Genomic DNA, 23,837 nt, shown 5'->3' with positions numbered 1-23,837 from the left:
AGGGATCGGTGCACAACGATCCCGCTTGCTCTCCTGGCTTCAGGGATAGCCCCGCAAAGCCTCCCGAGCGAAGAGGGAGGAGCGCTCCCTCTTCGCTCAGGAGGCTTCTTATTTCTTGTTTTCCTCCCCTAAAAACTAGGTGCGTCTTATGGTTGGGTGCGTCTTATAGAGCGAAAAATACGGTACACACTCGGAGCTTCTTGTCTCAGCTCCTTCCTCTTCAGCATCAGACAGCAAAGAGGGAGAACAAAGGGACAAATGTCCTACAACCCAGTAATAAAAACATCTGGTCTCCTTCACTTCCCACAATGTGGAATGAAAACATACGCCGTCATGTGATATAAACAATCCCATGACTGCAACACGGGGAAAGAATCCTAACACACACCCCCCCCCAAAAAACACACCCTGCCTCTGTTGCAGGTCATAAAGATCAGGCAGGCTCAAATGAACAGATTTTTTAAAAAAATCTTTCTTTTTCTATAGGATGGAGAAAATTTCCAGCAGTTTGGGTCGCTGGTTGCATTCCTTGCCCCCTACACCTGTGATGGCTCCGTCAGATGTCGGCAGTGGGCTGCCCAGTGCATTAGTTGCCTTTTGCACATACAAGGTGAGGATGTTTTGAACGGGGGCTGTGTGAACCCCCAGCCTTCACTCCCCTTTCTGATTGGTTGGTTGGTTAGATGACTGGTTGAGTGATCAATTTACAGTGATGCCTCACAAGACGAAATTAATTCCTTCCGCGAGTCTCTTCGTCTTGCGGTTTTTTCGTCTTGCGAAGCACGGCTATTAGCGGCTTAGCGGCTTAGGGGCTATTAACGGCTTAGCGGCTTAGCGGCTATTAACGGCTTAGCGGCTTTAAGAAAAAGGGAAAAACCTCGCAAGAACTCGCAAGACGTTTCGTCTTGCGAAGCAAGCTCATAGGGAAATTCGTCTTGCGAAGCACCTCAAAAAAACGGAAAACTCTTTCATCTAGCGAGGTTTTGTCTTGCGAGGCATTCGTCTTGCGGGGCACCACTGTAGTTTTATGGAGGAGAGAGTTATCAATGACTACTAGCAGTCCTTTTTTTCTGGGGGGACGCATACCCCTAAACATTTTGTGAATCTTTGTACTTTTTTAAAAAATAGTATTTTTATTAAATTTTACAAAGTTGTATTCAACAGTCATCAACAATAAACACAAAGTGTGAAAAAATCCCTTTCCCCCTCCCCCCAACGACTTCCCTCAACTCCCCCCCTGTTGTCTTCCAAAAAATTTACTACTTCTATATCTTGATTTCATAGCCTTCTACATAAGTGCTCTTAGAAATTCTTAATTTTATACAATACCGTTCATCCCCTATATTATACTTGTATATTTTCATATCATTATTCCAACTTTTTTACATTCATTTTGCTTAGTTTCATTCATTTTGCTTTTGCCAAACCCTGCGAGTGAGTCTAGTTCTTTACAATATTGCTGTAAGTACAACATGAACGGATTCCAGTCCTTTTTAAAGTCTCTGTTATTGTTCCAGTTACAGATAGGTAGCCGTGTTGGTCTGCCATAGTCAAAACAAAAAATTCCTTCCAGTAGCACCTTAAAGACCAACTAAGTTAGTTCTAGGTATGAGCTTTCGTGTGCATGCACACTTCTTCAGATACACCAACAGGTGTATCATGCACACTTCTTCAGATACACTGTGTATCTGAAGAAGTGTGCATGCACACGAAAGCTCATACCTAGAACTAACTTAGTTGGTCTTTAAGGTGCTACTGGAAGGAATTTTTTGTTCTGTCATTGTTATCTCTTAATCTTCCTGCAAGTTTTGCCGTTTCTGCATATTCCATCTGTGAATCTTTGTACTTTTGTCCATTTACTGTTTTGATTTCCCCCCGATTTGAACTATAAAATGATGGTTTTCTTGAGTCAAAACGAGTAGCACTGGCTACCAGCCATGACAGAGGAAACCAGAGGAAGGGACCTGCTTCTGGGTTAACAACAACAATGACAACAACAACAACAACAACATATTATTATTCTTTGAAGGAGAACTATTTGAAAACGATTTACGGGTGGTATTTAACTTTGAGTAGGGACGCGGGTGGCACCATGGTTTAAACCACTGAGTCTTGGGCTTGCCAAAGAGAAGGTCAGCGGTTCGAATCCCCACAACGGGGTGAGCTCCCGTTGCTCGGTCCCTGCTCCTGCCAACCTAGCAGTCCGAAAGCACGTCAAAAGTGCAAGTAGATAAATAGGTACTGCTCAGGCGGGAAGGTAAACAGTGTTTCCGTGCGCTGCTCTGGTTCGCCAGAAGCGGCTTAGTCATTCTGGCCACATGACCCGGAAGCTGTACGCTGGCTCCCTCAGCCAATAAAGCGAGATGAGTGCCGCAACCCCAGAGTCGGCCCCTAATAGTCAGGGGTTCCTTGACCTTTACCTTTACTAGGCTTGCTAAGATGTATAAGACTAAATCAGATAAGTGCTGGAGATGCAAAGAAGTTGAGGAAACATTCTTTCATATGTGGTGGACTTGCAAAAGGGTAAAAGAGTATTGGGAAATGATCCATAATGAAATGGGGGGGGGTGTTTAAAAGTACTGAATTTTTCGCTCTATAGGACGCACCCGACCATAGGACGCACCTTGTTTTAGAGGGGGAGAACAAGGGAAAAAAATTCTCCCCCTCTCTGCTGAGCGCGCCTTCATCGAAGCGCAGGAGAAATGGAGCCCCTTCCATTTCTCCTCCCGCTTCGCTGAAGGGGCGCTGCGCAGCTCTCCCTCTCTGCTGAAGCCAGGAGAGTCTTACTTTCCCAGCTTCAGCAAAAGGAACCCGAAGCCTGCGGAGCGCAGCGGGAACCCGCGCTGCGCTCCACAGGCTTCAGACGGCTATCCCTGAAGCCTGGAGATTGAGAGGGGTCAGTGCACACCGACCCCTCTCGCTCTTCAGGCTTCAGCGAAAGCAACGTGTAGCCTCCGGAGAGCGGAGGAAGCGCTCCCTCTGCGCTTCGGAGGCCTCGCGTTGCTATCGCTGAAGCCAAAGAGCCTGCATTTGCTCCATAGGACGCACACACATTTCCCCTTAATTTTTGGAGGGGAAAAAGTGCGTCCTATAGAGCAAAAAATACGGTACTTTGCCCAAAAAACCAGAGTCCTTTCTGTTGGGGATAATTCAGACTGAGATTCCCAGATGTCAAAAAATGTTATTTATGTATTTCACTACTGCGGCCCGTGTCTTGTTAGCCCCAAAATGGAAAACAAGCAAGGTCCCAACCAAAGAAAACGTTTATGGAAAATATGGGAAATAACTGTGTACAGCTGAAAATGTTGGCAGCATTAAGATAAATTCAACAGTGTAAATAGGTTTTGATGGATGCAATAATGGAATACTGAATGGTATAGTTTCTGTAAAATACGCAGGGATTTATGATATGTAAAACGAACCATGGAGAGAGAAGAAGGGAAGTCATTGATATCTTAAGGATGTAAAAATGAGTACTTTGAATTGTGAGTAACTTCCCACAATGGAAGTGGCGGACAGAGACATGTGTAAGCATTATTTACGGGCGTTTATTCAGCATACCGTAGTTCAGGAACAAAGGAAAAACATGTCTGCTTCCCTTCGTGTCCAAGCACACAGCAGTATAGCAAAAGCAATATACAAACGGAAGTTCCCAGCAGACTATGCTGGAAGTAAACAGGCATGTGACACACAACAATCATGCCTGTTCCTTTGAAGGTGGAATGGAACTATATCCTAACACTCCCTTCTTGCCTTTTCTTTTCCAGCTCAGTCAAAAGTCACAGCAGAGGAGGAGGAAGAAATGCTGGCTGCCTGTCATGACCTGAAGGCTGAGGTCCCCAGCGCTCTATTCGAAGCTTCATGCAGAATGGCCAAGGTGAATTTCCCAATCATTTGGCTAACATCTGTGGACCAGATTTCACTAAATCACAGAACTACAGAGTTGGAGGGGACCCCAAGGGCCATCTTAAGGTCCATAAATAGCAACACCCTAGAGGTCCTGGGCCCTAAGGAAGTCAGACTAGCCTCAACCAGAGGCAGGGCCTTTTCAACACTGGCCCCGGCCTGGTGGAACATGCTGTCTCATGAGACCAGGGCCCTGCAGGATCTGATTTCTTTCCGCAGGGCTTGTAAGATGGAGTTGTTCCGCCTGGCCTTTGGCCTGGAATCAACTTGATCCACTCCCCTCTTTCCTTTTTCCTTTTTCCTTTTTCCTTTCTCCTTCTGTGATGGAACTCCTATTTGGGGACTTCCCTGGCTTTTTTCTGGCCCATGTAGGACCAGTCTGGATAGTTAGCCTTGGTGAAGACTTGACGTTTTCATCCCCCCAAAAAGTTTTTGATTTGAGTTTCTACTGAAATTGAGGCTGCAATTTAATGTCTTAATGTTGTATTTTAATCTAGTTTTTAAGTTGTATTTCACTCAATTGTTTTTATACCTGGTGTTAGCCAACCTGAACCTGGTCTTGGCTGGGGAGGGCGGGGTATAAATTATTATTATTATTATTATTATTATTATTATTATTATTATTTCCAACCCTGAGAAATCAGAGATGAAGAATCCGCAACACGTGTCCATCCAAGCTCTGTTTTAAAATCTCCAGCAAAGGAAAACCCATCACCTTCGAGGGAGTACATGCCACTTCCATTTCTTTGACGATTTCCCCCTCAAGGGTCAGAATGAACTGCAAATGCATTTCAGTGCAATTGTTATTGTGATCATAGATTCACAATCCTGGCATTTTCACAGGTGGTCAGCGTGCATTTCCCACCAGATCAAGCCCTGGATTTCATCGAGGTCATCCTGGAAGACCTGGTGTCCGGAAATGAAATGTGCGCCATTTCTGCTGGCCGCTGGCTGCTAACCATCCTTTGGGACTCCGGAGACGCTATGGGAGCACAGGTGACCACTTGCCACAATGGGGGTGTAGCCTTACTGGAGTTCACCGATTGGGTCTGCGTTGCTCCGGGATAGGAGGAAAGAAGTCAAATGACACCGAGGTTGATTCCAAGAAAGAGTTTATTCTGCTCTCTGGATAGCAGAAGGCACTTGCGTGATCAAGTCCACAGCAAGTCCAAAGAAATGACAAGTTTCATGCAGTATATATATCCTCCAGGCACCCTCTCCCTCCTTCCCATATAAATCCAACCACGTCAGCCTATGTACGCAGGTTGACATCACATATGTTCTTGCTCTGGTATTCTTAACCTTAAAAGGGATTTTCTTCCTGTACTTCTGACCATAAAAGGATCTTCCTCTTCCTACTCTTATCTTGGAGGAAGAGGTCGTCATCTCCGAGAACACGCTCTGGCGCTGTTCCCGGACTTAGGTCTGTGCGTCTTTTGTGGTCAGCACATAAGATAAGGCACAGACGCATCATCCCTGCTCTACTGGAACTTGGCAAGGTCACTCATTGCCGCCACGGACTGATAAGGGAGAGAGCTTCGAGCACAGCCAGGTTTTTGTTTATATATTGACTCAGAGCTCAAGTTAATGGATTTTAGCTAAGCAAAAATGGGGATTTTGGTGCAGTTTCAAACTGCCTGCACAGACAGTTTGGGGTTTGGGAAACCCATTCCTTCAGGGGGGCTTTTATAAGCTTTGTTTGACATGTGTCGGACAAGTCTCCAAAGGCACCAATCTACAGTTGGTTGTTGGAGCAGGCCTTGGCTGGTGTGGAAACTTGGCTTTAGGTTTTGAGCAGAGGCAGGGATCATGTTTCATAGTCTTCCTTGGGTGAGGGGCACATGCCAGTTGTGGGTGGGGCTGGATGGGCAAGTTGGCTGAGTGATGGGTGCGACTCTCACCTTCGCACATTCTGCCCGTGGGTAGGCTCTTCCTACACGTACCCATCACTCCAAAAGATCCAGCCAGGTAAAAGCTCTTGCAGAGGACACAGAGCAGGGCCAGGGAGGGGTGTGGCCTTGTAGAAGGGAGTGTGGCCAAAGAGAGCCCTGGAGGCCAGGTAGAGAGGCTTGGGGTGCATGTGGCCCCCATGGCTGAAGTTCCTCACCCCTGTTTTCGAGCAACCAACGAACATAAACCGAAATTAAATTTTGACCTAACCAGCTTAGTGCAGCAGAGCGCCACTGGGTCCTTGGTTTTCAAACGGAATCCTTTCCGGAAGTCCATTCGACTTCCAAAACATTCAGAAACCCAAGCTTGGCTCCTGCAGCCAATTGGAAGCCGCTGAAGCCACACCGGATGTTTGTCTTCCAAAAATCGTTCAAAAACACTCACTTCCGGTTTTTGATCGTTCAGGAGCCGAAATGTACGAGTTCCAAAGCATTCGGCAACCAAGGTATAGCTGAACTTGGTACTCTTCCATTGAGCTACAGCCTTTCCCCCAAATAAGATTGGAATGTTAATCTGTTCATGGTGTGCACATTCCTTGGACCAACCCACTCCCTTGGGCTATATAAGAGTATAGAAATATGTTGTTGTTGTTGTTTAGTCGCTTAGTCGTGCCCGACTCTTTGTGACCCCCTGGACCAGAGCACACCAGGCACTCCTGTCTTCCACTGCCTCCCGCAGTTTGGTCAAACTCATGCTGGTAGCTTCGAGAACACTGTCCCACCATCTTGTCCTCTGTCGTCCCCTTCTCCTTGTGCCCTCAATCTTTCCCAACATCAGGGTCTTTTCCAGGGAGTCTTCTCATGAGGTGGCCAAAGTCTTGGAGCCTCAGCTTCAGGATCTGTCCTTCCAGTGAACACTCAGGGCTGATTTCCTTCAGAATGGAGAGGTTTGATCTTCTTGCAGTCCATGGGACTCTCAAGAGTTTCCTCCAGCACCATAATTCAAAAGCACCAGGGCTGGGGAAATGCCTCTCTCTGAAACCCTGGAGAGCCATTGTGAGTATGATAGAGAGCCAGCAGGCCTAGTGGCCTGGCTCAGGACAAAGCAGGTTCTTATGCTCCTTTGTTCAGAGAAAGCAGAGTAGCGCTAAATTTCTAAGAAGGTATTTGGAATTTCTAGAATGCAATTGACTCATACGAGTGGGACTGCTGATAGCAATGCATGCACCTGAATTGCTCCTGTCAGGTTTCAGAGATCCTGGACATTTTCTACAGCCGCTTGCCCACCATCAAGCAGGAAGATCTGCGGCAGGTCCTTGTGGAAGCTGTGGCTGCTGTCTCCCATTTTCACCTGGACACCGTGATTGAGAGCCTATTCTGCCGCCGTCTCCCGATGGACAGGTGCATGCCAGCATTAAGCTGAGGCTTTTGTACATTTGGGGGGAGACTGCATCTGCATTTCAGCCCACAAATTGGACCCACTGGGTTTAAGTGAGCGGTGCTTCTGAGGAAACAAATCCTCTTCAACTTACGTGTTGTTGCATTGCAGTGAAACGGGTGAACTCTGGAGGTCCCTAGGCAAAGACCCTTCCCAGGCCTTACTGATTTTATGCAAGTTAGCGGCCAGGGTGGCAGAGCCTTCAAGTCTGGAAGCCCCTTTCTCCTCAGGCAGCAATGAGAGCATGGAATTTGCAGATGAAGGACCTCTCAAGGTGAGCGAGAAGAAGGGAGGAGCAGTTGGGAAACAGGGAGGGATTCTTAGAGGGGAGAGATTTCAGCTCACTTAATGTAAACAACATAAGAGTATCAGGAGAGCCTGGCTACTGGGGTAGCCTCACACGCACCAGAAATCTGATGGGGTTTTTTTGTTCTTGGTTGAAGAGGAAAATATAGGTATATATGAAAAAGAGAATTCCTGGATGCCTAAGATCCAGGTTTGGGGCAAGTAGTCTTTGGTGAGAGAACTCCAGCAAAAATTTTTCTCTCCTATGTTGTTTCCAGAGTCCCTCTCTTCCCTCTTAACATAGAAAGAGACCACACATTTTGTAAGTTAAAAATGCTTTACTTACAAACTCTTCCAAGGTCACATTCATGTGCTTTTCCATACAGCAGTCAGAAAATCAGGACTCTCCTTCATCAGAGGTTTTTCAGCAGAGGCTGGATAGCTGCCTGTCAGCAATTCTTTAGCTATGATTCCTGCATTGCAAGAATTTGGGCTAGATGTCAGGGACTGGGTAGAGGAGGAATGGTGGAGACGGCCTCCTTGGCCTGAAGAAGACAGTTCAGAATTACAACAGGCGTTTGAGGGAGGTCACAGCTCAGAGGCAGATGAGGGGGAAAGCTGGGAAAGAAAGGGAGAGGAGGAAGAGGAACCACCAGGAGGGCAACAGCTGACGGACACAGTGCCCTTAGAAAGCATTCCAGACCCGACCCTCCCAGAACCCGGCGAGCCTTGAAAGTAGGAGAGCTCAGAAGCAAAGGGCCCTCAGCACCACCCATAGAGGAGATGATGAATGAGGAAGTGGGAGAAAAAGGGGGGGAGAGAATCACTCGGGACAACGCCATTACTCCAAGAGGCTGAGTTCCAAGCCTCTCTGTAAATATTGAATAAAAAGAAGATGGTAAGGACTTTTCCTTGTCTTATCCATTCCTCGCAACCTGCTGTGGGGTTGTTTCCTCTGCCACTTGATACTAGATGTTGTTGTTGTTGTTGTTTTATTTATACCCCGTTCATCTGGCTGGGTTTCCCCAGCCACTCTGGGCAGCTACCAACAGAACACTAAAATACAATAACCTATTAAACATTAAAAGCTTCCCTAAACAGGGCTGCCTTCAGATGTCTTCTAAAAGTTTGGTAGTTATTTTTCTCTTTGACATCTGGTGGGAGAGCGTTCCACAGGGCGGGTGCCACTACCGAGAAGGCCCTCTGCCTGGTTCCATGTAACTTGGCTTCTTGCAGTGAGGGAACCGCCAGAAGGCCCTCGGTGCTGGACCTCAGTGTCCGGGCAGAACGATGGAGGTGGAGACGCTCCTTCAGGTATACTGGGCCAATGCCGTTTAGAGCTTTCAAGGTCAGCACCAACACTTTGGATTGTGCTCGGAAACGTACTGGGAGCCAACGTAGGTCTTTCAAGACCGGTGTTATGTGGTCTCGGCGGCCGCTCCCAGTCACCAGTCTAGCTGCCGCATTCTGGATTAATTGCAGTTTCCAGGTCACCTTCAAAGGTAGCCCCACGTAGAGCGCATTGCAGTAGTCCAAGCGGGAGATAACCAGAGCATGCACCACTCCGGTGAGACAGTCCACGGGCAGGGAGGTTCTCAGCCTGCATACCAGATGGAGCTGGTAGAAAGCTGCCCTGGATACAGAATTGACCTTCACTTCCATGGACAGCTGTGAGTCCAGAATGACTCCCAGGCTGCGCACCTGGTCCTTCAGGGGCACAGTTACCCCATTCAGGACCAGGGAGTCCTCCACACCCGCCCATCTCCTGTCCCCCAAAAACAGTACTTCTGTCTTGTCAGGTTTCAACCTCAATCTAACCACTGGAACTCCTTCTGACTCTACAATTCCATGATTCAGTTCTTTGATGGCCGTTTTACTGGAAGACGTCCTCTCACACACCGAGGTGTGCTTTCATTCTCTTGCTGTTTCTCTGTTCAGGCTACTTGCGCCATCTACGAGGTCCTGTCTGTGCTACACACCGAAGAGGGCATCCAGGAGCTGTTCCCGGAGCTGTTCTGCACTCTCCTAAAGCAGGTCAGCAAAACCCTGGAGAAGAGGATGCCCTTTTACGAGGGTCGCCGTAGGCTGTTTCTGAGAGAGCAGCATTTGTCTGAAGGCAACCCTTGCAGGTCAGTCTCCCACTTTGCCCACCTCTTTTTGCACGGGCCTCCTCTGGAAAATTATAGATCTTGGGTCTGGGCTTTGAGTTAGAAAAAATGTTAAGAATCTCATTTATTAGGAAACCAGAGGCATACCTGTTGGGCATTACTGATTCAGATATTCCTAAAAAAAATTAAAGATCTTTTTTCGTATGCAACAGTGGCAGCGAGAGTTCTTATAGCTACAAGGTGGAAGAGCAACAGAATTCTTTCTAGACAAGAGTGGATACAAAAAATTACTGAATATGCTGAATCAGGTATTCTATCTGAAAAAGTAAACAAATAAACCGAGAATCGAATTTGTATCAAAATGGGAAGCCTTCAGAACATATCTTAAACAGAATTATACCATGTTAAAATCTGTAGCAGCTTTTGAGTCATCCCAGCAGCTTTTATTAATTGGTTATATAAATATAAACATTTATAAATTGTGAAAATATTAATCTAAAAAATAGTATTTTGATACGGCAGTAAATTTATGTAAAAAGAATTAAGGAATAAATGGGAGGTCAGGTATAAAAGGTAATGAGATTTTTATTTTTATTGTAACGTGAAATTGCAATCACAAATGTCATAATTTTTATCTTATTATCAGATTGTGTAAATTTTATTTTCTTTCCTTTTCCCTCCCCTCTTAAGTTGTACCCATTTTTGGTATTTATTATTATTATCATTGTATGTAATAAGCATGGAAATAAGCATGGGAAAAAATAAAACAATAACATAAATAAATAAAAGATCTTGGGTATGGGCACCGAGCCTTATGAGGAACAGTTGAGGCAACTGGGTATGTTAAGCTCGGAGAAGAGGAGACTGAAAGGTGATATGATACCTGTCTTCAAATAACTGAACGGCTGGGTCACATGGAAGGTGTGATGGCCTGGGACTCGGACTCGGAACCAGAGGAGTCTCAGTCTGCACCGGATCCTTTGCCTCAGGCATCACCTGAACCAAGTCTGGGGCCTGATCCTGAAGAACCCCAGTCTGCACAGGTTCCCCTGCAACAAACCCCAGCTGGGCCGAGTCAGGGGCCTGAGCCTGCCCTGGCTCCAGATGTGGGGATGACCTTGTTGCCTTCAGCTGGGCCATCACTCACAGCTGCTCTAGGTGAGTTGGGTCAGGGGAGGCTGAGGCGGCCTCTGGGTCTAGTAACCCACCAACGTCTCCTGAGCTGCAGAGACTGAGGTCTGAGAGAAGGAGAGACCTGAGTACTCACAGGAGGAGTGCTTGCCTTCAGGCAAAACAGGGGGGTGAGTCGCCGGGGGATCAGGACCGGCCGTTACTCCAACAAAGATAACAGGCTGTTACGAAAAAGGAGCAATGCAGCGAGCTGCAGCTGGCTGGAAAGCCAAACAGGATGTTGATGTTTGGGACTGTACTGTGGGATCGAAAGGACAGTCTATTCACTGTACTGAGCACCGGATGTTAGCTCAGAGTGTCACCTGACATGTACTGGAAGTACAGGGGTGGAGTTTCTCTCTCTGCTGTTGGTGTTTGGAGAGTGCAGACGTGTTTCTCTGTACTGCTGCATAGACAGAAATAAAGGCATGTAAATACATTTCTGTCTGTCTCTTTCCCCCTCCTGGGGAAGGCAGGGAGGAGGGAAGAGTGGTGTGTTCTTCTCACGTTTGAGGAGGATCGCCGATAGAGACCCCGCCTGTCTCCTGCCGGGAGTCGCAGACAGGGAGGTCAACAAGTAATCCAAGCCGGGTGCCTGGAGAATGGCACATTCCTCGGACTTGGCTAGAGATTACAACAGTTGGACCCTGCCCCAGGTTGCGGGAGTAACATTGCTGTATGCTAGATCCTGCCTGAGATCCTGTACCTGTCATTGCCTGGTTTCCTGCCTTGTGTCCTGCCTTGGCCCTGTCGGACTGACTCCTAGTGGAAACTCCGGATTCTAGACTGGTCCTGGACCACAGTTCTCGGGTTACCCCTGAACCCAGCACAGAAGGTGGGGCAAGATTGCTTTCTCTCACTGTGGAAGGTAGGACCCAAACTGCTGGATTCAAGCTACAAGCAAGAAGATTCCAACGAAACATTAGGAATAACTTTCTGACAGCAAGGGCTGTTTAAGAGAGGAATGGACTCCCTTGGGATGTTGTGGACGCTTGTAAGCAGGGACTGGGTGGCCATTTGTCAGGGATTTTTTAGCTGAGATCCCTGCATTCCAGAGGGTTGGACTAGATGACTCTAGGGGTCCATTCCAGCTCTACAATTCTATGGCTTCCTGTGACAGCAGCCCTTCTGAACAAGTAAATTTGCATACACAGAGGCCTCTCTTGTCTGCCTGCAAGAACTGAACTAACAGCTTTGTTAAGAAACCAGAACTCTTCCTGCTGGGAATAACAAGAACGGATATAAGTAGGAGAGACTGTAAGCTGTTTCAATATGCTACCGTCGCAGCAAGGACATTGTTGGCCCAGAGGTGGAAACAAGAAGAGGTTCCGACTTTGGAGGAATGGAGGTCAAAACTAACAGACTACGCAGAGTTAGACAAATTAACAGGGAAAATCAGATACCAAAAAGACCAGAAATTCATTGAGGACTGGGGGAAATTTACAGAGTATTTGAAAAACATATGTGAGGATAGTACAACGCTAGCGTGTTTCAAAGAAGCTTTGTGAAAATAGAAGGAGTATTGCCAAAAGGCAAGCAAGGATAGAAATATAACATTTAATGGCAATATCTAAAGAAGGAATGTGAGGAGAGGATTTGAACTACGAAAGATTGTCAGAGAAGTTGAGGGAGGTCCAAACAATGTGAAATATGTGATATATAAATGGATTGGTTTATTATTTTTTTTATGGAAAAACTTCAATAAAAATTTATTATAAAAAAAAAAAAAAGAACTGAACTAACAACTAACAACATAGCATACAGATGTGCAAACCTTGGGCTTCCTCTTAGATAGCTGCACATGCAGAGTTCCATCTTTATGACTTCTTTCCATGCAATACAGGCTTTTTATTTTTATTTTTAATTTCTATCCTGCCCTTATTCCCAATGGGAGCCCAAGACAGCAAAAAGCTAGGAAAGCAAAATGCTATAAAATAAAATAAAGACATTTAGTACATCAACAAACAATGAAAACATCAAGTACATCAACAAACATTTAAAAACAGTCACATAACCCTCAGTTATTAATTTCCAGGTTGCCAGGAGCCATAGCTTTCGGCCATCAAACCTCCCAAATGAATAGAATTGTGTGTTGTTTTTTAATTGCTCCTGAATGTTAATAATGAGAGAGGCAGACACATTGCACCAGGAAGAAGGTTCCACAAAGGGGGAGCCACCACCAAGAAGACCCTGTTGCAGAGGGTGGCACAATCAAAAAGCCCTCCCCTGCCCAAAATGGTTGGTATTGGGAAAGGCAGGTTTAGGTAGTTGGATCTCAAGCCATTTATGGCTTTGCACGTTAATCCTAACCCCTTGAAATATGCCCAATAAGTCACCCGCAGCTGCTGGCTCAGTGCTTTTAGGACCAGAGGTGACCAGAAGTGGCAGACTATTTTCAGTCTGTATTGGCCTGTTCTGCTTCAAGTATCTGACCTTCTTCCGATTCAGATGTCCTTTCTGTGCCCTTTTGCTCCACAGACTTTCTGTGGCAAGTCTGAAGGCTCTCGTGTTGAAGCTTACTACTGATCCATCACTGGCAGAGTTTGGAGAGGTGAACATCTGGACTTCACTTGGTGATCCTAGAAGCCACCAGGAGGGGGCTTCTCTGCTGGCCAGGTGAGGGACTTGGGATTTCTTAGTGAACTAAATCCTTCATTTGATGTTTGCCACACTTCCCCTTGTATTCAGGAGCAGTGGACTATGGAGCTGAGGAACTGCCACATTCCTTTGTTATCCTATACAGAGTTCAGCAAGCCATCAATGAAATATTTCAGGTTACAGTGGAACCTCGCAAGACGAATGCCTCGCAAGACGAAAAACGCGCAAGACGAAAGAGTTTTCCGGTTTTTTAGTCGTTCCGCAAGACGAATTTCCCTATGGGCTTGCTTCGCAAGACAAAACGTCTTGCGAGTTCTTGCGAGTTTGTTTCCTTTTTCTTAAAGCCGCTAAGCCGTAAATAGCCGCTAAGCCGCTAATAGCCGCTAAGCCGCTAATAGCCGTGCTTCGCAAGACGAAAAAACCGCAAGACAAAGAGACTTGCGGAACAGATTAATTTCGTCTTGCGAGGCACCACTGTATCTGCTATATATTTGGGGAAATTGTTTGCTATGCATTTGGTCACCTTCTAAGAGATTGCAATCAAATTATGCAGGATGCTTCCTGAGATCAAGGAGCAGATTTTTGGACAATGGCCCGCCATTTAGAATCAATAATAACAACAACAATAATAATACCTTTATTGTCATTGTCCAACCTGTATACAATGAAATTAAACGAGCCTCCCCCCCGCCCAAACAATCAAGATGGTGGACTTAACCTTTCGGAATGACACTTGAAGGAATAGGTTTCCCAAACCCAAAACTGACTGTGCAGGCAGTTTGAAACTATTTTTCCTTAGCTAAAATCCATTAACTTGAGCTCTGAGTCAATGTATAAACAAAAACCCGGCTGTGCTCAGAGCCCTCTCCTTTATCAGTTTGTGACGGCAAGGATGACCCTGACTGCAGCAGTAGAACAGAGAAGACACGTCTGTGCCTTATCTTATGTGCTGACCATAAAAGACGCACAGACCTAAGTCTGGGGACAACACCAGAGCATGTTCTCAGAGATGATGTCCTCTTCCTCCAAGATAAGAGTAGGAAGAGGAAGATCCTTTTATGGTCAGAAGTACAGGAAGGGATTCCCTTTTATGGTTAAGAAAACTAAAGCAAGAACATATGTGAAGTCAACCTGTGTACATAGTCTGACGTGGTTGGATTCCTGGGGAAGGAGGGAGGATATATATACTGGAGGATATATATACTGCATATATATACTGCATGAAACTTCTCATTTCTTTGGACTTGCTATGGACTGACCAAGCAAGTGCCTTCTGCTATCCGGAGAGCCGAATAAACTCTTTCTTTGAACCAACCTCAGTGTCATTTGACTTCCTTCCTCCTGTCCCGGAGCAACGCAGACCCAATCGGTGAACTCCAATAAGGCTACACACTGATTTTAACCAAATGTTGCACAATCCTCCCCAAGTTCAAGAAGTCTGTTTGGAAATAATTGGAATCCGTAGACTGATGGTTTTAAAGTTGCACTGATTTTAACCACTGATTTCAAACTGCACTGGTTATTTGGGTTCTTAGAATTCCCAGGCAATGCCAGTTATGGGGATGATTATGGCAATAACAATAATAACAGCAATAATTTATTATTATTGTAAACAGTGGTACCTTGGTTTCCAAACTTAATCCATTCCGGAAGTCTGTTCCAAAACCAGAGCGTTCCAAAACCAAGGGGCGCTTTACCATCGAAAGTAATGCAGACTTTTAAAAACAACCCCTAAAGCAGCAATTTAACATGAATTTTACTATCTAACGAGAGCATTGATCCATAAAATGAAAGCAATAAACAATGTACTGCAGTCACACAATCAATCAATCAATCAATCAATCAGTAGCTGAACTGGGTTCCACACAGTAACATAAAAAAGTGCCGCAAAAACAAAAACACAAAATAAATAGCAAAAACAGTCAGACCTCAGCATAACACTCAAAACGGTGTTTCTGTGCGCTGCTCTGGTTTGCCAGAAGCGGCTTAGTCATGCTGGCCACATGACCTGGAAGCTGTACGCCGGCTCCCTTGGCCAATAAAGCAAGATGAGCGCCGCAACCCCAGAGTCGTCCACGACTGGACCTAAGGTCAGGGGTCCCTTTACCTTTTAAGATCGTCCTTAATGAGAGTATATTGTATTTAATTATGGGGTATTGGAGTTTTTAGGGGGCTAACCTGGTTGAGATAGCAGGGATAGCAGGCTTGTTGGTTTCTTTTTTTTTTTTTAATATTATTAATTTTATTTAGAAAAAAGTTACAAAAAAAGAAAAAGGAAAGGATAACAGAAAACAAGATTCAAAAAACAGAAAAGAAAAAAGAAAAACGATAAAACCGACTTCCATCCAGCTTGGTCTAGGATTACATAACCATAACCATGATACAGTCTTCGCAGTAGAACTTACAATAGCATTGTACATCGAAGGTATTAATTATCGTCTGCTGTTATATTGCTAATTCCCGTATTGTTCTCAATATAAATTAAAAAGTTCTTCCATTCATCTTTAAGTTTCATTATATTATTTTGCCTAATTTTCTGAGTTAATCTCGCCAATTCCATATATTGATATAGCTTCACTTGCCACTCTCCAATCGTGGGCATGTCAGGGGATTTCCATTTTTGCGCAATCAAAATCCTCGCAGCGGCTATAGCATATTGAAAGAAAGTTTGATCCGGTTTTTTTATTTCCTCACCAGTCATACCCAAGAGAAACAGCTCAGGTATTCTGGGGAAGCTGTACTTCAAAAAAATTTTCAATTCATCGTAAACCTTTCCCCAGAATTCCTTCACTACATCACAGGTCCACCAAATATGGGAAAAGGTCCCAATCTTATCTTTACATCTCCAACAGTTATTGTCGGCATTTTTATACATCTTTCCTAATTTTGCCGGAGTCAAATACCAGCGGTACATCATTTTCTCTAAATTTTCTCGGAGAGATGCACACGCTGTAAATTTCATACCTTTCCTCCAGAGTGTCTGCCATTTATTATACTCGATATTATATCCTAGGTCTCTATCCCATTTTACCATCACTCCCTTCACCAAATCCTCTCTTGTATCCCATTCCAGTAATTGTTTATATAATTTGGAGAGGTGTTTGTCATTACTCTCTAAAATTTCCACCTGGAACCTTGATTTTTTATCACTCATCCCCAGCTTCTTATGTTCACCCCACAATGCGTTAATCTGGTGGAAGTGTAACCATTCTTTTATCTTGTCTTTCAACTCATCATACGGTTTCACCCTCCATCCCTCTTCTGTCTTAACTAAAAGATCCTCATAGGTCCATCTTACGCCCGTCATGTTTGTTTTTTTTATTTTAATAATGTCAACAGGGGAGAGCCACCAAGGGATCCCTTTTTCAATCAGTTTTTTATATCTATTCCACACCTCCAAAAGTGAACCTCTAATTATATGATTAGAAAACCCTCTGTGGACCTCACCTTTCTCCTGCCACAGGTAGGCATGCCACCCAAACCTAATATCGAAACCCTCCAGATCCAGTAAATCAGTATTTCTAAGGGTGGCCCAGTCCTTTATCCAGCATAGACAAGCTGCCTCATAGTACAGCCTTATGTTCGGCACTGCAAAACCACCTCTCTCTCTTGCATCAGTTAGATATTTAAACTTTATCCTGGCTCTCTTCCCCTGCCAAATAAACTTAGTCAAGATTTTTTGCCAGTTCCTAAATCGGGTGGTGCCTTTAATTATTGGTATATTTTGGAACAGAAACAGTAGCCTCGGCAGAATACACATCTTAACCGCCGCCATCCTCCCTGTCCATGAAAGCTTCAGCCTGTGCCAGATATCCAGATCTTTTTTAATTTCCTGCCAAATCTTATCATAATTATCTTCAACCAAATTTATATTTTTCGGCGACAGCCAAATTCCCAAATATTTTACTTTATTCACAATTTTTATACCAATCTTTTGCTCCAATTGGGTTTTGTCCCGGTCAGCCAAATTCTTTGTTAACATTTTTGTTTTTTTCCTGTTCAATCTGAATCCTGACAACCTGCCGAATTCCTCCAATAATTCTATTACCTTGCAAGCGCTGTCTACTGGGTTCTCCAGGGATAGAACTAAGTCGTCGGCATAAGCCTTCAACTTAAATTCTTTCTTCCCAATTCTTATCCCCTTCACGTTTGCTTCGTCTCTTATTCTGTTTGCGATAACTTCCAAAACCATTATAAACAACAGGGGGGATAATGGGCAGCCCTGCCTTGTACCTTTCATAATCTTAAAGGGTTTGGTCAAATTGTTATTTATAATCAGCATGGCTTGTTGTTCTGAGTATATTGCTTTGATACCTTTCAAATAGGGGCCTTCCATACCTGCCTTTTCCAAACATAATAAAAGAAATTCCCAGGAGACATTATCAAACGCCTTCTCGGCGTCTATAAAAATTAGTACTGCCGGTGTGTCTATCCTCATATCTAAATATTCAATGATGTTCAAAATATGGCGCACATTATCTTTCTGATATCTATTAGGGAGAAATCCCGCTTGGTCCTTATGTATATGTTTCATTAATATTTTCTTAAGTCTACTTGCCATGATATCAGCGAAGATCTTATAATCGCAATTAAGCAGTGAGATTGGCCTATAATTTTTTATATCTGTTTTTTCAGTTTCTGATTTTGGGACCAAAGCTATATATGCCTCCTTCCAGGAACCGGGGATTTTTCCTCCCTGAAGGATGTTATTAATAACCTCTCTAAGCACCGGCGCCAGGAGATCCCCTAGTGTTTTATAATATTTTGAGGACAGACCATCCGGCCCAGGAGCCTTTCCATTTTTCATCCTATTAATAGCCTCCTTAATCTCATTTACTGTGATCTCCTTGTTTAATAGTATTCTGTCCTCCTCCGAAATATATTTCCCACTATTCCCTCTATTCTGGTCCAAATAATTTTTAATTTCTATACTTTCTTCCGCTCCTCTCTCATACAACTTTCCAAAAAACTGAGCAAACCTTTTTTCTATTTCTTCTGGGTCTTCTATGGTATTATCTTCCATTATTATTTTATTTATCACACTTTGTCTCTTTCTTTTTCTTAACTGCCACGCGAGTAGCTTCCCCATTTTATTAGCCGATTCAAAATACTTCTGCTTCATAAACTTAATTCTCCATTCTGTTTCTTGATTTAATATAGCTGAATATTGAGACTGCAGCACTTTAGAGGCTCGAATGGCATCCTCCTTTGCCGGGTTTGTAACCAGTTTCCTCTCATAATTTCTTAATTGTGTAAGGATATCTTCTTTCTTTTGTTCCCTTAATTTCCTCCTATAATTGTTCTGTTGAATTAGGGTACCCCTCATAACCGCCTTGCTGGCGTCCCATACAATATCTATGGGAGATTCCCCCTTCAGATTTAAATCCAAATATTCTTTTAAAGTACCTTTAACCTTTTCCTTCACCTCTTCAACTTCCATTAAATATTCGTTCAACCTCCACCTATATTGACCCTTCAGCCCACTTTTTATTTCCATAACCAGAGCACAATGATCAGACAGTGTCCTAGGTAAGATTTCACAACTCTTTACACTCAGAGTAAGATTTCTTGTCATCCAAATCTGGTCAATTCTTCCCCAACTTTGATGGGCTTCTGAGTAATGAGTAAACTGTTTAAGGGTGGGGTTTTTATGCCTCCAGATATCAATTAAATCTAAATTTCCCTCTAGATCTTTAAAAGATTTCGGCAACTTCCCTCTATTTGAGTTCCCTCTCTTTTCACTCCTATCCAGATTCGATGCTGGGGCCCCATTCATGTCCCCAAGCAGAATTAACTTATGCGTTTCTAGCTCTAATAGAATACCTTCCAATTTCTCAAAAAACTCTGCTCTGTTTTTATTAGGGGCATAAACCGTCACAACGTTGATTTTTTTCCCCCCGGAAGTTTAGTTGGATCCCTAAGATTCTTCCCTCTTCATCTTTACAAATTTGTACGGGTTCCCACTTCTCTTTTACGTATATCACTACTCCTTTTTTTTTATTTACCTCCGAGTTAATAAACTCTACTCCCAATTTTTTATTCATCAATATATGTTTATGTTTCTTCGCGATATGAGTTTCCTGAAAGCAAATTACATCATAATTTTTATTTTTCAACTCTCTCTCGATTTTATTCCTTTTAACTTTCTCATTCAACCCATTCACATTCCAGGATATAAATTTTAATGTATGTGTTATTGTTTTCCTTTATCTGTTATGGATTAAACCGCCGGGATCACAAACTAAAACCTGCCGCCTCTGTTCCCTAAGAGCTCCCCCTCCTCTGCCGTCTCCGCTCCCACCACGGCCTCATCCTCCTCCTCATCTGTTTCCACTATCCTCTCCTCCCCTCCCCGCCCTCCCTCCTGACCGCTTCCTCCCCCCTCTTCCTCCTCTTTCTCCTTGCTCCTAGATCTGTTCTCCGCTCTTCCCAAATCTTTCTCATATCGTCTCAAAAACTTCTCAGCCTCCAATGTGTCCATCAACCTAAATTTTTTATCTTTATAGAAAAAAGCAATCCCTTCTGGGAACTCCCATCTAAATTGTATCTCATTTCTCTTCAGAGCCGCTACCACCTGTTTATATCCCTCTCTTTTGCGTAATAACCTGACCGGTATTTCTTTATAGATGATAATTGGTCTTCCACTAATTCTTAATCTATTATGGTAGCTTTTTCTTAAGATCAGATTCTTCATTTCCACCGAGTTAAAGATCACCAAACAGTCCCCTAGAAATTTATTAGCTTTAAGATGTTTCGGTCTTGACATCCTAAACACATTTTCTATAGAAAGAGCCATCTCCTCCTCTCCTATACCTAGCCATTTAGAGAGTTCTGTGATCATTTTCGCCCTTATATCTTCATTTCTTTCCTCTACTACTCCCCTGAATTTCAGGTGGAGCTGCCTTTGTCTCATCTCTGCCATGGCTAGATTATCCCAGATCCTATCTTGTGAACTGTTTAATTCTCTTAACTCCTCTTTCATCTTCATTGTCTCTTTTTTCTGTTCCCTCATCTCTTTCTGCAGCTTCTTATTAGATTCTTCAATCATTTTGGACTTAACAGAGAGGTCTTGAATTTTAGCTGAGAGTTCTCCAACTGCTCCTTCTATCTTTTTATCAATCATCTCCTGTACTTCTCCTAGCTTGCTTTCCATATATATTACATTTTGTTTAAATTCCTCCTTTATTTTTGCCCACAAATTATCTAAATCTTTAATTTCTTCATGACGGGACGGCCTCCTCTCCCCCGGGGTTCCACCCCCTTTCTTCCATTCTTTCCCATCTTTCCCCGTCATTTTCAAATCTTCCCCCGCCCAATTTCCGTCCCCTCCTGCTCCTACTTCCCCTCCCCCTTGGCTCCCCCCTTAAATTTCAACAAACTCAACAGTCTCCACAATTATAGGTCGAAGCAAAGCAGAAATAAAGCAGAAATAGAGCAGAAATAAAGCGGTTTTCTCCACCAAAATATAACCAGTCCCTTCAGGGTTATATCCCGACGTAGTCTCCCAACCCCCACGGCATAAATTTCAAGACAAATCTGGAAGGGGGGGGTATGGTACGGCGTGGCTCAACATAAAATCCTGTCGTTGTCTTTCAGTTCACTCTCTCCAATCCGTCCCGTGTTCCCCCACCTTCTTCCTGTAATTATTCGTCAGCTCCTCAGGGTTCCACGGCATTTCCTGAGCAAATCCGTTAGCTCCTCGGTGTTCTTCAATATACAATCTATACAGTCTATATTCCTCCCAGGGGCGGCTTAAAGGCACCCGGAATGTTCGTTATATCCGTTCTAAGAAAATATAAGTTAAACGTGCTGCAGCTCCAAAACAGCAACGTAACAAAAGTCCCGCTGCGAACTCAGTGTAAACACAGAAAAGCTGGTTATAATTCCCCAAACACTTATTTGGTCCCTATTATCCGCTGAGGTTCCAGACGTCTTTATTGTTTTATTAGTTCTTATAGTCTCTTTTAGGCAAGTTAACCTTACTTCACAATTCACGACTTAAGGTGCACTCACTCAGTCAGACCTTGCAGGACTTCCTCATACCGCCGACTTCCATCTGCGCCATCTTACCTCCGTCACCAAGTGAACTCCCAAACATTATTCTAAAAGTTCCAGGCCGCACGCAGCTCCGCTATTAACTTTACGCGTTCTATAAGAGCGCTACAACACGCTGTGGGTCCCTTTCTTCTCTTTAGGAAGCCCGTCGCCACTCCCGGACGGAGCTCGAGGCGTCACGTTGCGAAGTCGGAGATTTCTCCCAATTGCGCTAGCGGTCCCCGTCTTCTCGTCTTACCGACGCGAAGAGGCAACACGACCACTTCCACGCTGCTGGGAACCTGTCCCTAAGGGTTCCCCCCTTAGGGTTTTTGGGTTCGCTGCGCCCTAGCGACTCCCCAAACCTTCGCAACGCCCGGAGAAAACCAAGAGCGGGTTCTCCGCGCTCCCTCTCGGGCCGCGACCGGAACCGGAAGTCCTACCGGCCCCCTCCCAGGCTTGTTGGTTTCTGAATATCTGATGTAGATTTTCAATTTCTTTGTTCTGTATGGGACAATGACAATAAAGATTATCGTATCGTATCGTATTGGGATGAAGCTGCTCTGAAATAGGGGAGCTCGTATTTTGAATTACCCCAATTCAGAGTCCCTCACTAACCCACACAGCTGTGGAGGTGAGTATTGTTAAATTGTGCGTGAACATATCAGACGACACAGCGATTCTTCAAACAGCTCTTGTTTATTCACAGGCCAGAAAAGAACTGAACTGAAGGGTTCAGCCAGCCTGCTTATATAGAGCTCCAGTACAACGCAATAGTAACCATTTTCTGTAACTATCCAATCACTGAACGTCACTTTCAATCCCTTATTTGCATATGTGGACCTGAGTGAAAACTATCTACAGTATCCCCCTGCTGGCCCAGGGTGAGAACTTCAGTACATAACAAGTATCTTGTAATGTTTCTTTTCTCTTCCAGACATCTGTTTCAGAATCGACTTCTGGACCACAAGATCATTGAGAATGCAATCCCCTGGATGACGTCCGAGTCCGAAAAGCTTCGGCTGACAGGAACTGCCTTCTTTTCAGAGGTAAGACTTGGGCATCTCAGGTGTTCCTTTCAAAAGGTGCCGTGGTATTTGAGCATAAGAACGGAGGGCTCTGGCTTGGGTCCAGTGCTAGTCCTAATCAGTATAGACCCATTGAAATTAATGAACTTAAGTTTGCAATTCCCGTGAATTTCAGGGGTTCTACTCTGAGTAGGAGTAGCATTGGATGTGATTCACTGTTTCCAGGAATGGCTCTTTGTTGTCATTGCGTAGGGCAGTAGCAGAGAGAAAACAATAGCATGGAACATTTCTTATTTGGCAAGAGGAATCGAAAGGACTTCCATAATCGAAAGTATATCTCTCTTCCTCAGAATGAGGAAATCCCAACGAAAGAAAAACTGATGAGCTATGCAGGATTGATCAAGTTGACATATAAAATGCGTGACAAGGACAATCATGACTTCAGGGAAGAATGGGAACTTTTTACAGATTATCTAAAAAGACAACCACAAATTTATTAGTTGAATAAATGATAGATAAGGCAATGATGTGTAAAATTTTACAATATGCAGAGAACAATATGTGCAAAGAAACTAGAGAGGGGAGCTGAGGGAAGTCCTTGGGGGGGAGAGGGAGGGGGGAATAAAAAAGGGGGGCAAATGTAAATGGATATATTGATTGATAATATGTTTGTTAAAATTGTTTATACACACACACACACACACACACACACACACACACACACAGGTATCTCAGATTAAGAACTCAATTTGTTCTTGAGGTCCATTCTTAACCTGAAACCGTTCTTAACCTGAGGTACCACTTTAGCTAATCGGGCTTCCCGCTGCCGCCATCACCGCACAATTTCTGTTCTCATCCTGAAGCAAAGTTCTTAACCCAAGGTACTATTTCTGGGTTAGCCGAGTCTGTAACCTGAAGCGTCTGTAACCCTAGGTACCACTCTTAATAATAATAATAATAATAATAATAATAATAATAATAATAATAATAAATAGGTATATAAATGCAACGAAATACGGTAAATAACTAAATGAAATTGTCTGTTTATTTGCAGGCGATTCGGGACCCCATGCTAGGAGAAAGGGTGCGTTTGAAATCCATTCTTCCCCTCCTGATGAAGAGGGCAGGGGACCAGAACCTGGGCACCCGCCAGATGGCAATCAAGGGCCTGGCAAATGTTCTCCTCGTGGCTGCAGACAAGGTGAGGCTTTGCTTTTTAAAGGTGGCATTATTGCAGGACGCCCGTGCGTCAAAGGCATCAGCTGAGGGTGGCAACATGAGACAGGGCCTTTTCTGCAGTGGCTTCCTGCTCGTGGAATACTTTCCCCAGGGAGGCTCCCCTGGTGCCTAAAGGCAGACAACGAAGAGGCCAGATGAACAT

The 23,837-nt window shown here is 44.2% G+C and overlaps 1 protein-coding gene across 6 annotated transcripts in view; it reads left to right on the top strand.

The window, feature by feature from the left end:
* LOC309339814 (maestro heat-like repeat-containing protein family member 2B) overlaps positions 1 to 23,837 on the top strand; it is a 90,812-nt gene that overhangs the window by 45,343 nt on the left and 21,632 nt on the right. For all 6 annotated transcript variants that reach the window (XR_014155553.1, XR_014155554.1, XM_081858281.1 and 3 more), the window contains 9 exons: positions 487 to 610; positions 3,768 to 3,877; positions 4,750 to 4,902; positions 7,042 to 7,196; positions 7,345 to 7,507; positions 9,457 to 9,647; positions 13,275 to 13,412; positions 22,366 to 22,477; positions 23,511 to 23,657. Coding sequence is in view for 4 of the 6 variants with exons in the window: in XM_081858281.1 (XP_081714407.1) it covers positions 487 to 610; positions 3,768 to 3,877; positions 4,750 to 4,902; positions 7,042 to 7,196; positions 7,345 to 7,507; positions 9,457 to 9,647; positions 13,275 to 13,412; positions 22,366 to 22,477; positions 23,511 to 23,657 (1,293 nt within the window). In the remaining 2 variants the exon portion in view is untranslated. The remainder of the gene's footprint in view (positions 1 to 486; positions 611 to 3,767; positions 3,878 to 4,749; positions 4,903 to 7,041; positions 7,197 to 7,344; positions 7,508 to 9,456; positions 9,648 to 13,274; positions 13,413 to 22,365; positions 22,478 to 23,510; positions 23,658 to 23,837) is intronic.

The sequence above is a fragment of the Podarcis erhardii genome (genome assembly GCF_964252035.2).
Source record: "Podarcis erhardii genome assembly, chromosome: 1".
Lineage (NCBI taxonomy): Eukaryota > Metazoa > Chordata > Lepidosauria > Squamata > Lacertidae > Podarcis > Podarcis erhardii.
This window is presented reverse-complemented; position numbering and strand designations above follow the sequence as displayed.